The sequence below is a fragment of the Dromiciops gliroides genome, chromosome 3 (assembly GCF_019393635.1).
Source record: "Dromiciops gliroides isolate mDroGli1 chromosome 3, mDroGli1.pri, whole genome shotgun sequence".
Lineage (NCBI taxonomy): Eukaryota > Metazoa > Chordata > Mammalia > Microbiotheria > Microbiotheriidae > Dromiciops > Dromiciops gliroides.
Window position 1 is genome coordinate 247,463,695 of NC_057863.1, and position 15,335 is coordinate 247,479,029.

General features: G+C 36.9%; 1 protein-coding gene across 1 annotated transcript in view; it reads left to right on the top strand.

The window, feature by feature from the left end:
* Positions 1-1,500: 1,500 nt before the first annotated feature.
* GABRB3 (gamma-aminobutyric acid type A receptor subunit beta3) overlaps positions 1,501-15,335 on the top strand; it is a 276,919-nt gene continuing 263,084 nt past the window's right edge. The window contains exons 1-3 of the mRNA XM_043994838.1: positions 1,501-1,683; positions 1,885-1,976; positions 2,274-2,341. Of these exons, the coding sequence (XP_043850773.1) occupies positions 1,604-1,683; positions 1,885-1,976; positions 2,274-2,341 (240 nt within the window). The 5' untranslated portion in view covers positions 1,501-1,603. The remainder of the gene's footprint in view (positions 1,684-1,884; positions 1,977-2,273; positions 2,342-15,335) is intronic.

Consider the following 15,335-nt stretch of genomic DNA (forward strand, 5'->3'; position numbering starts at 1 on the left):
AGAACAGAGAGAGAATCAGACAAGGTTTCTACTTGGCAACGAGAAAATTGTCCAATCTTTTCCCTCGGTATTAGGGAAAAGATTCACTTTAATGTCTGTCGGTGAATCTTGGCATCACTTAAGATCTTTTGGCCCATTGGCCGAATAGGAAGAATGGAAAACGGATTAATTTTGGATGAGGGGTCTGAAGGAAGGGAGGAGGAGAGTGGTACTGGTTTCAATTACATTATTGCCCCATTGACTTTTGGGGGGGGGGGGAGTGAGGGAAGGACCAAGTGTACCCCGGTCAGTGTGGGGTAGAGGATTCATGATGTTCCATTTACCCTACACTTATCCTCCCAATGTGCCGACGGATTTTCTTCTCACTTGCGATCTGGAGACTTTGTACTGATCTGGTGGGGATGGGGATTCCCTCCTGGACAGTCGTCCACTTCCGGAGGCTCCGATGGGGGATGTGGAAGGGGAATAGCTGCCTATCCCCCAACCCCCAACAATGTATGGGCGGCTACTAGCTTCAAGGCTTCTTTGTGATTGGGGCGGGGGAAAGGCGAGGGAAGAATGAGACAATAGGGCTTCCCTGTAGCTTCACCGGAGCTAGCCCATTGGGACTATGGTTCCTGTTGCCTAGTGAGCTTTAGAAGGCGGAGTTGCTGCTGTTGTGGGGACCCAAAACACTGAAGGAAGTGGAGGGGGTCTTGGAATCAAGGGGCTTAGAGACCAAGGAAGAAGGCAGAGGAAAAGGTTGCGGGGAGAAGGATCTTTGAAAACAGATTCGAAGCTTTATTTTATTTTATTTTTTATGTATCAGACTCTTTGTCTAGAGCCTACCAGAGGTGGGGATGGGATACGGGGGCTAGGAAGCAAGGTATTGAGTTGGTCACCGCTCGATATCAATGGCTGCTGCGGTGGCGACGGCGGTCGCAACCACTGGGCAGAAGAGGTGAAAGGGGGGAGACTCTCTCTTTGCGAGGAGAAGCCAGATGTGCAACAGCAGAGGCAACCGCCCTTGCCTCTGCCACTGAGAGGATGAAAATGCTTTTGCTGAGTCCGTAGTGACCAGGTTTCCTTACTCAAGCCCCTGAGCAGTTGTAGAGACACGAACCTCTTCAAAGGCTACTGTCAATCTCAGCCCCTCCCGCACCCTAGAGCTACAGATAGCCCTTTTTTCCCCTCCCACCCTCTTCCTTCCTCTTCCACTCCCCCTGGGGAGCAGCGGCCAAGCTGGGGGCGGGGTTGGAGAATAAGGAAGAGAGGGCGACTGGGTCCGTGTAACCGCGGTGCCTGCGGGGGGGAGGGGAGGAGGATTGAGAGGAGGGGGGAGAGCAGGGTGCGTGGTGCAGCCGTCTTGTCCTCCTCCCCCTTTCCCTCCTCCTCCTCCTCCTCCTCCTCCTCCTCCTGCTCCTCCTCCTCCTCCATCCTCCTCCTCCTCCTCCTCCTCCTCCTCCTCCTCCTCCTCCTCCTCCTCCTCCTCCTCCTCCTCCTCCTCCTCCTCCTCCTCCTCCGCTCTCGGTCAGCGGCGGCGACGGCGGCAGCAGCAGCACCAGCAGCGGGGTCGCGGCGGCGACGGGGCCCCCCCTCCCCCCTTCCGGGGAGCGGCGGAGGGATGTGGGGCTTTGCGGGAGGAAGGCTTTTCGGCATCTTTTCGGCCCCTGTGCTGGTGGCGGTGGTTTGCTGCGCTCAAAGGTAAGCACCCCGGATAGATGGAGAACTGAAGCCAGTGTGTATGGCAGGCAATGTGTGTGTATGTGTGTGTGTGTGTGTCTTGGGGTGGGATGGGAATTTAGGGTGCTGGTGGATGACAGCTGCAGCCTGACCCGGGATCTTTGTGTCTCTACTCTCCTATGAAACACCCCCTACCCCCTACCCCCTACCCGCACTCCCTAGTGTGAACGATCCAGGAAACATGTCCTTCGTGAAGGAGACGGTGGACAAGCTCTTGAAAGGCTACGACATTCGCCTAAGACCCGACTTTGGGGGTAAGTGGTACTTGCGCCGCTGCTGCGGGATTAACCAACCACCCTTTGGTATTGGAGTGTTATGTGAGTGGAGATGAAGTGTGTGTGTGTGTGGGGGGGGGGATGTCGGTAAACTCCACTGGGAAGCAGTAAGGTTTGGGTGGGAACTGATAGATTCCATTCTTCATTTACCTCCTCCCCTGCCCCCATCCCGAGGCACAGACCAATACATTCTTGCAATACCATTGGATTTGTGTGTGTGTGTGTTTTGATTTTTTGTTTTGTTTTGTTTTTTTACTTTGTCCTTGTTTTCTGCAGGTCCCCCGGTCTGTGTTGGAATGAACATTGATATCGCGAGTATCGATATGGTATCCGAAGTCAACATGGTGAGTACCTTCCCCACTCCAGTCGTTTCCCCAACAAACGCATCCCTGCCAACAATGTGCTGGAGGCCTCTGCTACCACTTTTTTTCCCCCCTGGACCGACCGACAGGGTCCACAGGGGAGCTTTGGCTCTTTTTGATGTATTCTCCTTTATCGTTTGGCTCTTTTCCCACACCTCTCTTTGCTGGGTGACTGATCTGTTTGGGTTGCTTTTGAGAGCCCAGGGTAGGTGGGGTTAGGGGCAGGCTTTGTGCTGAAGCTTCACTTTTCAAGCCGATAATGCTTTAAGTTGGCAGCGACTCCAGGTCTTAAAAATCACCTTTCAAATACTATATTCCACTGTCCACCTGAAACCTTGATGATACCTTTCTAGCTTATGTGATAGTTTCAGTTTGTCTTACTTAGCTATCTTAGGGGCTTTTAATCATAGAGAATGAAGGAAAGTGGAATGTGGAGAGATGTTTCTCAATGTTCGCTTCAAGTCGGGCATCTTGGTTCTCCATTGTCCATAGGGGCCAGAGTTCCAGAAATGGGGTCTATGTTGAAACCCAGGGAACGAAACTTGTAGCTCGGACAGCCGCTGTCCGAAGTGCTGATAGTCACCCACCTGCTTCAAAACAGGAAAGCTAATGCTGCAGAAAGAGTTTCTGAAAGAGCAGCTGCTGCCAGGAGGGAAGCCAAAGGCGAATTAGGCGAAGTGTCACTTTAGGTTTATGTTCATGCTAACAGGGGTTTGAAGGGGGGGAAAAGCCTTTCAATGTCTTGACCTGTGGAAAGAGGGAGCTTCTTGCTGCTGAACTCAGCTGTTTGTGTGGAGTTGATCAAATGGTCTTCCATTAGGAATACTTTGGAAAAGCAAGGAAAGGAAAAATACCCCACTCCCATCTTTTAAATTTCAAATATACTGTAGTCTTTACGGAAAGGTTAAAACCTTTGCATCTGAACCTGCTGACTTTATTTTCTCTCTCTTAAATATGAGTAAGAGGTCTTTTGGCAGAATTAATTTAGGCAATATCGAAACTTATACAAAACATTCAGTAGATGGAAAGCTACTTCCTATGAGATAACAGCTGGATGCTAGCAATGGGAATATTTGTAGTTAATTAAACTATTTGGTTCTATATGTAAACTACCTAGTGGCATAGGGCAATGGGTTTCTAAGAAACATTAGCATAAGATTTTCTGAAAGAGTTGATAGACGAAGATTTACCAAATATTTATTTACTTGATTGGAAGAAATTTCAGTTATGATTTCTGGTATGTAAAAAAAATTATTTACTTTAGAAATGTTTATAAATAGAACTTGAAAATCAAAGTTGAAGTACAATGAATATGTTAGAGAAAGAATCAAAGGGGTAGTATAAAAATCTCATTTCAGTAAAAAATGCTACAAGAATGTGTTTACTTTTAAAAATAATTTTGAGTTCCACCCATATGTAATTTAGAGTTTCATTTGAAAGAACACATGAATATAGTTCTCATTTCTATTCCATGATGTTCATTTTTAATTGACACTGACTATTCTCTAGAGGTGTCAGTTTCATAGACAATGTAACTTGCTATTATTTGATGAACAAAGTGAATTATTGTCTTAAAGTCAAGGAAAAGCAGAAGTGATCTACTTTAACCCTTTAAAATAATATACAATATTGACTAGTAGGAAGTGAAGAATATTTATACAGTTCCTTTGATGAATTTCAAAAATTGACCAATTATTTTAGCACCAAGTTCTAAAGCATGCAATTATAAATGTTCCAAGTTTTCCAGGAACACATAAGAAAAAGACAAAATATATATACCATTAAATGTAACAAAGAGCCATTCATTAGTTGATTTTATATTTCTTAAGTCAATTAGAATTTTTTTCAAATTTTCATGTTACGCAACTTTTTTCAAGATCAACATAACTGTAATATGGCATAATATGCCATAACTGCAGCTTTAAGCTACTTACCATATCTCTCTGCTTAAATATTTAAATAAATATTGGATTCACAAATGATAGGGAGATGGTAGTACTGAAGACTGAAAGCCACTTCCATAGGGCAGTTCCAGCAGAGCCATGTCAGCTTCTTCTAAGCCTCTAATTGAGTCTTTCATGTGCTCTAGAGGAATTGCTTTTTTCTTGATTTTGTCTGCTTGTAGTAGCAACTTCTGTATTGGACCCATCAACAAACTTAGTACAAATCACAACTTAACATGCATCACCTGATAATTACCTTTCTGTGTAATTGGGATAGCATGAATATGTATCAATCACATATAAGTGAAGGTTTCTATTCTATTTAATTGATGGCAAGAATTTTCAAAGGTTATGGTTGTTTGTGATGGTTTACAAATATTTATTATTGATAATAGAGGATTTTAACCAGTGACATTAGGTGCTGCATCCCATGGAAGGTAAATTGTGTTATCAAAAGATTAATTTCTCCTTTCAGTTCAGTTTTGATGAAGGTGACCGGATTTGAGCTAAAGTGACAAAAAAAATTCATCTATGTTTATGGGAGTTAAGGATTTGGAGTTGAGAAACTAGACCTTTTAATTGTGATAGATGAGTTTGGTGTGGGAGGCAAGTACTCTATATAGAAACCCCCCACATTTTAAAAATCAATCATCAGCATTTCAACAGCAATCCAACATATTTATCTTGTGATTCTAAAATTGTTCCTTCCTAATGCTAAGACAAAAGCTTCAAAATGAAAAAAAAGTTGCATCTAGATGTCAAAAGAAAAGGATGATATAATCATAAATCTTAAGTTGGAAGGCATCTTTGAGGTCATCTAAACTGCTATCTCATACAGGAATCTCATCCATAATGCCCCTGACATTTGTTTCTTCATTTTCCATTTGAATACATCCATTGACAAGGATCTCAGTACTTCACATAGCAATCCATTTCCATTTCACTTTTATACAGAACTAATTGTTAGAAATATCATGTGTTTATTTGGAGGGGAGGTGTGATCCAAACCTGCAATTCCATCAATGAAAGTTGCATTTTGATTAATCATATACAATTTTTTTTGTCTTAGAAAGTGACCTGAGGGTACTAAGAAGTTAAATAACTTGCTCTTGGTCACATAACTAGTATGTATCAGACTTGTAACTGGAACCTAGGTCCTCCTGACTCCAGAGTTGGGTCTCTATCCACCAAGCCATAGGGCTTCTTTCCCTTATACATAGTAAGACCTAAATGAATGTTAGTGCAATTCAGTCAGAAATATTTTTGTCAAATTAAGTTGCATTTTACTGTAGTTTTAACCATTTAATTTTAATATAATTAATTAATAATCATTTTGACTTCTTTGGATATATGGAATAAGTTGATTCTTTCCCACAATATAGCAGCCATTCAAATATATGAAGATAGCTATCACATCTCCTGTGTCCATGAAAATCCCACTCTAATGTTTCATTGTGTCATGGACATTTCCCTGGATTATTACAAGCTACACATGTAGAGCACAGGTTTTACAAATACCACTAAGCTAGAAAGCCTTCAAATATGGGTCTTATGACATGCAAGAGTACAATAATGCTATAGCTAAGTTTGCAAAGGATCATCTCCAGTTTGCCTACAAAGTAATGTATATATCACATGTAATAACTCTTGAAAACTATCCACTAAATTGTTAGAGGACTTGTGATCTGCATCAATGGAAGGAATATTACATTCACACCAATGAAATCATGAATACATGAGATATTGGTGTATTTTATCTTCCATATATATTTTTAATTTCTGGAAAAAAAAACTTTCCCAATTTTTTAAGTATTCTTTACATGACATGCCCTTCAAATAAATCAGTATACTGATCACCAGTCTCTTGAAATGTTATACCCAGAGCTGAAGCAATACTCCTGATGATGTAATTGTAATATTCAGAGTATGCTAGGATATTACCTCTCTTGTTCTGTATTATGGTATCAGTCAGTACTGCCCAGAACTTTATATTAGACCCTTTGGCAGCTATGACACACTGTAGATACCTATTGTTCATACAGTCAAATAAAATTTATAACTCTTTTTCATAAGAACTGATGTAAAGCAATGACCCTCCTATCATATACTTAGGCATTTGATTTGTTGAACCTAAGTGCAGGACTTACACCTGGCCATATTACACTTTTAAAGTGTCATGATAAACATAAAATTAGAGAACAACCAATTAAGCTATTACATTTTAATACATTAATTACAATGCATAAAATGTCATTTCTCCTCAATTACTCCCTTAAATCTCTACCAGAATTCTTTGTCCATTCATTTCCATATTGTTTCTCTCTAAGACAGTCATAGTATATATTCTGTGCAGGTTCTGCCTTTTTTTCACTTGGCATTATTTCATAAAGATTTTTCAATATCCCTTTAGGTTCTTCATATTTGTCTATATTAACTACATTATAATATTCCATTATTTTAAAATTCCACAAATAATTTAACCATTTTCATCATTGTGGCATCAAGATTACTAGGATTTTTTTCAATTATAAATGATGGTGTTAATAAGATCATTGAACAGCTGTTTTGTGGGTTTTATCACACTTTCAGGGTGAATTCAGGGTGGAATTATTGAATAAAAAGGTATGATTATTTTAGTAATTTTTGTATGTAATCCCTGATGCCTCTTCAAAATGATTTTGCAAGTTTGTAATTCCTCTAGCAATGAACGAGTGTACTTATATCGGCAATTCTTTACCTGCGTTGTGTTGCATTGCTTTTCTTTTTCTTTTTTTCTTTTTTTCTTTTTTGCCAATTTGATGGTAAGGAGACAGTATCACAAAATTGCTTTAATTCACATCTCATGGAACATTAGCAACAATTTATTATTTGAGCATTTTGATCTAGTTATTATTAACAATTTTTGCTCCTTCTTTTAAAATTCTGTGGTCATATACTATGATCACTTATGCATTAAGTACTGGGAGTTATTGTGAAGCATCTGTTTAGTGACAGGATTATAAAGACCAAACAAACAATTATGTAAACACTAAAGAGGAAAAATTAATTGCATTTAAAAATAACATGTAGTTTAGCATTAGACTTAAACACAAAGGAAAACATAAGAATTGATATAAATATGTGAAATCTTTTTTAAAAAATGAATTAATTTGAACAGCTAGGTGGCGCAGTGGATAAAGCACTGGCCTTGGATTCATGAAGACCTGAGTTCAATTCTGGCCTCAGACACTTGACACTTACTAGCTGTGTGACCCTGGGCAAGTCACTTAACCCCAATTGCCCTGCAAAAAACAAAACAAAAAACAAAAATGAATTAATTTAAATAATATCTGCTATGTTTAATTTTTCTGTATTTATTATGATTTTTGTTGAATGCTTTATTACAAACATTATCTATCTAGTATTTCATTAATCTTTTGCATGTTTATTGTGACATTTAAAACATTACTTTTCCCTCCCAATTTTATACCATTTGTAGATTTGATATGCATGTTTTCCAAGTCTTCCTCCATATCGTTGATTAAACTGCTAAATAGAACAGGATCAAGGAACTGAGCCCTTTGGTATTCCAATTCCTTTGTCATTCCTCCCTTCATGTCCATGTTCATGAATAAATAGATACAGTTTTAAATCTAGAAAATAAGGTAAGTACGCTACTGTGCTCTCTCTCTCTCTCTCTTTCTCTCTCTCTTTTTTTACTAAATTATCCAATGAGTTGTCAAGAGAAACTTTGTCAAGTACATTGCCCAAATCTCCTCTTATGGCATTCTACTCTTATAATAGTTTTCTTTTCTTTTCTTTTTCTTTTGGTCCATTTTTGCAATTTGGGGGCTTTGAGGAACTCCTAGTGTGAAAATTCCATTTACTGATTCAGATTGGTGATTTAGATTTGGAGACTTGTTTGGGGGCATTGAGAGTTGAATGGGTTTGTGTATATATACACAGCTAGTATGTGTCAGAGGCAGGATTTGAATTCAGGTTTTCATGATTCCAAGGCTAATCCTCTTTTCCCTAAACCACACTTCCTATTTTTGTCTCTTACAGTTGAATAATGCTATTAAAAACAAAAATAAAATGTGATTAGTTTGGCCCAACGTGTTAACATATTTATTCATATTATCTTCTCTGTGTATTCCAAAATTATAACTGGTCAGGAACCATTATAAAAGTTTGATGTCCTCTTTTCTTTCTGAAATCTACCTTTTCTGTCTTTGAAAATTGGGACAAAAGTTCAGTAAATATTTATTAAACACATACAAAAGTAAGTCTAAGGTGCTGGCCATAAAAAATGCAGTGACTGCCTTTGTGAGACTTTTATAATGTCAAACAAAAATGAGATAACACAACTAAAATACAAATTAGAATACAATTAAGTACATGGGGGGGGGGAGCCCAAATGGAGTGGCATGAGGGAAATATTATAGTAATCTTTTCAAGCTGTCTGGCATCTCCTGTTCTTCAATAGACTTTATTTTTTTAAATAAACTAATCACTTATTTTGATGATAGGTAGATGTCCTCTAAGAAGCATTAAGAAAAAATAAACCATATTTTGCCATTCAGGCTCTGGGGGAGGGAGTATTAGGGGGAGGGCTTTCACAAATAATTCCCTAGAACATGAGAATCCTATTTTTCTAACTCTTCAAAATTTTGCCTAACCATTAACTCTTTCCTTTGCTCAAAAATAATATAATTAATGACAGCAATAACAATAAACATTTTGTGTGCATATATGCATTTGTTTACATATATGCATAGGAATGTATGTGCATCCTACTGCCAACCAAAAAATATTTAGTTCTACATAATCTTTGAACCTCTTAGCATTTGTTTTATAAATATATCTGGCATTTTAAAACTCTTAGTAGCCTAATAGTATTTTTTAAGTGCTAATGGATTTTAGGCAGATTATTAATTCCTCAGAAGTAATTGAGGGAAAATGGAAGAAGAGAATTTATGACCAATGGGAAGTTATTTTTCAACCTGAGTGATATATTTTGTAGAAACATAAGATTATGCTTTCTTAGTAAAAGCTGAAATTTGAAAATTGAAATTATATTTATTTTTAATTGAACTGTTAATCCTTGAATATCCCAGTTGTTCATTCTACACAGAAATTGATTGGGTTAACTCTTTACTTAACTAACTAAAAAAATCTTCAGGTATTACACTAAATATACTTTGTAGTAATATTGATACAATTTCTATGATTTAACCAAGACTTCACTCTTACATGTTATATGATTAGACAACAAAAATTCAGCTTTACATTATTGACAACATATAGGAAGGATTTCATGCCTTTAATCACAAGTATAAACTAGAAAATGTCAATCTTTTTGCTTGTGAAGTGTCAAATATCCACATAATATAGTTCTTCAGATACTTTGATGTTGATACAGCCATTTCTTAACAATTAATTTCCAATTTTTTCTGTTTATCATAAAAGATTTATCTGTCTATCTATCTATCTATCTATCTATCTATCTATCTATCTATCTATCTAAATATATGTATAACATTACAGGATGTGATTTTGTATGTTTGTTTAAAGCAACGAATGGCAAAGAATATTTTAAGCAAAGAATAGTCCCACTATAGAGTGGACCTTCTGGGCATATTAAAATATTAATATTAAAAATAGAATAAAATGAAGGAACTATAATATGATTGTTGGATTAAAACTTACACTTTTGCATTTGTTTTACCTAAAGAATAAAAAAGGGGTAGAGTAACCCTAGAAAGTAAGAAGAAGGAACTCCCAAAGATGAAAAAAACACCTGAATTTTCATTTGAAAAGATAAAAAATGTAAAAACCAAAAATTATCTCATAGAATATTGAAGCATAGAGGAAGAGTGAACACACACTAATTCTCCAGATTCCCAAACACTAGAACCAAGGCTTTCTCCTTCTTTCTCCTTTAAGTGAATAACTTAAGAAAAATGCAAAAGGAAATATAGATTCACCGTAGTACAGATTGCAAAAAAAAGAAACATACCTGAATCTTGCTATAATTCCATGGGACATGGATACACAATGGCTCATAAAATGAAGACACAATTTGTCATTAGAATAACCCTAACCTTTTGACAACAGTGTACAGTAGTGCAACCTCCCTCTTTATGGTTAGATAAAACACCAATTTGGAGCCATTCATTGACAGACAGAATACAAGATTGGATATGCCATTAGTCTGACCCAATATGTCAATTCTTCCATTTACTTTACAATATCAGTATATATCTTAGTGAAGTGCAAAGCAAATATTTATTTTGTTTCAAAAGAGGAAGCTCTTCTAATCTAGTTCATTCCAGCCCATCATTTACACAAATGCCAAAATAATATTTCCACAGGTCTGACCTGTCACTTCCCCAGTTTGAAATTTCCTATAGCATAAAATGCATGCTCCTCCTTAGCCTGACTTCTAATACCCTTTACATTCTGGCTTCAACTTGACCTTTTCATTTTTATTTCACCTTATGTCAATTTAATCTATCTACTATCCAGACTTCCTACTTGCTATCATCTGATTTAAGGCTGTACTGTCCTGCCTCTGCATTCCGGCAGGTTTCCACCCATGCCTAGAATGCATTCCCTTTTCATCTCTGTCTGTAAAAATACTTTTTTTTTCATTTGAGCCACAGCTCAGCCATTGTCTCCACAATGAAGCCTTGCCTGTTCTTCCCAGAAGAAAGCCACCTCTCCTCCCCAATTTTCCCTTCTCTCTGTTTTCCTTCATCTTTCCACTCCCCATCACATTCTACTTTAAATTTTAATATCTACTCTAACTTTAAAAGTTTAAAAGACTTAATGTAGGATGGATTTGGGTTTTCTATGTGTATGAAAAATTAATGTCCTTATTTGACTATAGTCATATGTATCCCTGTTACACCATCTTTCACACACACTGACACAGTTCTCTCCTCTCCACCATTTGTGCTCTCCCTGAGGCTTTTTTGCAGATGAATAGGGTAAGGGAGAGGAAGAATGAGAATGAAAGTTGTAGGAGAGAAGGCAGTTGAGGAGTTGAATCAGTCATCTTTTCCCTGGAACCAGAGGAACCTGGTATCAGTGTAGATTTTCTTTTCTTTTTTCTTTTTAAAATTTCTTTTAATTTTCATTATTATTATTTTTTATTTTTTGAAAAGATTTTCTAAATGTATGGCTTTGGAGAATGTTGATTTCAGAAACTTACCCATGAAAGCACATTTCAGCCAATTGTCATTAATTAATTTGTACTAGCTATCTACTATGTACCTAGCACTGTGTTAAGCTCTGTACCAAGAGGAGCTGCATCCCCCCCCCAAAAAAAAACCCGGCATAGCAGGAACAACAATGAACCAAATGGAATGAAGAACCCACAGTTTCTGTTTCCAGATCTTCTGGGAACTTATTTACTGTCTGGCTTCAGGCAAGTCACTTAATGCCTGGTGCTTCAGTTTCCATCTTTGGAAAATAGAGATAATAATACAAGACTTGCAAATGTTTCCTAACCCATTGTGAGGATTGATAACATAATGATGTCATAAAGTGCTGAGCTTTACAAAGATGATCCTATAAACATGAGCAGAAAAAAATGAATATTTTTATTTTAGAAAAGTATTTCTTAGCACGCTCCTGCCAGATAGGCATGGGCCAGATGCATAGTTTGACCACAAATTATTATGAGCATTTTAAAGGTGGAAAATTTAATTAGTTCTCTGGTTGTGGGGAATAACTCTGAGATGACTCAGCAGCCTTCTAGAAAACTGCTACTGACCCAGCTGTGGTTAGAAATTGCTTACACAGAAGGTATTTCAATGATGGGGGGTGGGGGTTGGAATAGAGGGAGGTGTAGAAATGCATTGGTATGTAGAACTTCTAAGCTGTTGAATTGAGGAACTAAGGCAGTGGGTGGTTTATTGAGGACATTACTTTTTCACTGGAAGTATGTTTCATGCATAAGTTATGATCATACATCAATGTTTGTGCATTGATAAGAAAGCTTATAATGAACTTCAGAGATGGATGAGCATAATACCTTATGTAATAGGCTCTTTATGGAGAGAGGTTTAGGTTTAATATTAGAAAGGAGGGAATGGGAGAGCATGAAGACACAGCCTTTTGTCTTTTCCCCTCAGGGATGTTACAAAGCTTATGAGGCTGCATCTCTTTGAAGAAGAAGCCCTGGTAGATATTCAATAAATATTTTTGAGTTGATTTGGTGGTACAGATTTTGCTTATTTATACAAAATTAAGAGACATATTTTTGGTAAATAGTTTTCTGTTTGAAATTGTAAGCAATTTTTTGAATTATATCTATTTTCTTCCCAACACCATTTCATTCCTCTTTAGGGGTAGTAAATAAAATGAGCTCTCATAAACATCTCTTGTCTCTTGAGAAACTTGTCAGATCAGGTACTCTGTAAATTAATAACTTTCTTTTAAAAATCACATTATTTGTTATTGTCTATAATTCTTTTTCATGATTCTTTCCCCCTTTAGAGTGTGAGCACCTTGAGGCCCGGGGCCATGTTTTTGCCTTTCTTTGTAGGCCCATGCTTTGCATAGTACTCAGCTTATTGAAGAAGCTCATTATTTGTAATGTTCTGCTAATTAGGACAGTTTTTGGAAAATGAACAAAAGGGCTTTTTTCTATGACAAGCATAGAGTCCAGCCTCTCAGGACTATACTTCACAATTTTCACAAAAGTTAACTCCTAGTAAGTTTTACTACTACCCAATGCATATCAGCTTCAGTCCTTGGTTTACATAGATGAAGGAGTGTAAAGGCAAACTTAGATTGCTTGAAATTAAAAATGTATCACTCATAGGATCATAGACTTTTGTGATTTCAAGTTAGAAGGAACTTTAGAGGCCATTTATTCTAATCTCCTCATTTTTACAGGTGAGGAAATTGAGGCTTAGAGTGCTTAAGTGATTTCACTTCCATTCACATACACTAGTAAGTTTTAATAAGTGTTACATTTAGTATAATAGTAAAGCATAATGTACATAACATCGTAAAATATTATATATCTAGTAAGTATTAGAAATTAAATTTCAACCTGGCTCAAGTTCACCACCACTCTAGACACTGCACCATACTCTTTTCTCTCTTAGCTGAACTTCCAATTGTTAAAATATATGTCTGCTTCTTTTGTTCCATTTTAAAATTCACATATGGATAGAAAAAGTGAATAGTTAGAAAGTGTTTATTCTTAAATATAATTTCCTATTGTGTTGACTATTGATAGTAGAAGCAATGTGGCTATAGTGGATAGAGTACTGGTCTTGAAGTCAGGAAGACACAGGTTAAAATCCTACCTCTTGACCCTTAATAGCTATATAATGTTGGACAAGGCATAGGATCACAAATCTACATTATGGAAAAGAACTTCAAGGTCATCTAATCTAAAACCCCAATTTACAGGTAAGGAAATGAAGTAACAAGAGGTTAAGTTACTTACCTAACATCACAGAAGTAATAAGAGACCTGATGACTCCAAATTCCCATGACTCCAACTTAGCCCTTCAATTTCAATGATCTTTGCCTCACTGCTTCAACTACTTTGTGACTCAAATAATTCCTAAACTAAAATCCTACAAATTCATTGACGAGAATCATGTTTGTAATATAAAGGATATGTTCTTGTAATACATAATGTCTATTCACAGATGTAGCAGATTCCTTTTGTATGTTGGGGTTAGGAGGCAGGATGAACATTTTCCTTATAGGTTAATTGTTCTATGTTAACATTTTAGTGCGTATTGCTATTGGTATAAGGGAAAATGCACTAACCAATGACATATTCGATTTTGCATGATGATGAGACATTATAACAAGGTTCTTTAGAATTTTGTGTGTCAGTATTTTAGGTGCTATCTTTAAATGCTTAAAGCACTTTCACTATTATCTACCTTGAATTCAATATGAAAGCCTGAAGCAAATCCAACAGTGTGTAATTTATGTTGCTATTTTCAAAATTGATTGTACATATATTCAAATTTGCTCTAAATGTTAAACTTTTGTCCTCCATTTACATTCAGCACATTTTGTTTACAACTTGAAGCCTCTTTATTAAAATGCTTATTTTTAAACTTATAGGTAAGCTCATCTATCATAGAAAGGGGCACCTCAATATAATTAAAGCTGTATACCTAAGTTGTCATTTATACACACCATATAATGGAAAGATTAAACATGAATCTGTTAAATTACCTGTTTGCTGCTGAGGCATTTGATAGGTTTGTTAATGCCTAAGGTTAGGAGAAGAAAGATGGGATGAATCTTTTCACCTTTTAATGACTTGATTAGTTATCCCTAATTAAAGGCCCAGACTAAAGCAAAAAGGCCTGTTTTTTGAAAGATGGATATTTGAATCATGGTAGCATTGATGGTCAGTAGATTATCTCAAGAGGGTGGAGAATATTTATTCATACAAACATGCCTACTTTTGTTAAAGAGTACTGCATTCCCAACATCCCTAAGAATCACAGCATGATATAGTGGGAATACATAATAGCTTTGAGGGAAAAAAATACAGCCCTTTACATATATGATATATGATATGATGTGATGAAAATTTATTTTGTGGCCACTTTATGCCAGACACTGTGCTAAGAGATTGTGATACAGATAAGAAAAAGACAGACTTTGCCTTCAAGGAGTTTACAATCTAATGGGGGAAGACTTTAAGAAAGAAAGAAATTATCCTTTAAACTATCTTCCCTTTAAAATTTTCCTCTCCCCCAACTTTTCCATTTTTGTTCTCCACAACTCCCAGTCACTTCAGTTGGAATTCTCAAAGTCATCATTAGCTTCGTCTCTCATTCCTTTACCTCCATTTAGTCACCAATATCTTGCACATGTCTCCTTTCTCCCAGCTGTAGTTGCTGTTATACTAGTTCATGTAGTCATGACTTTTTTTAATAGCCTTTCAAATGGTTTTTCTGTTTCCAATCTTCAATCTTTCACTCAGTTTCCAGAATAATACCCTACTGCACATACGTGATGATGTCACATCTCTATTCAAAAACCTTAAGTAGTACCCC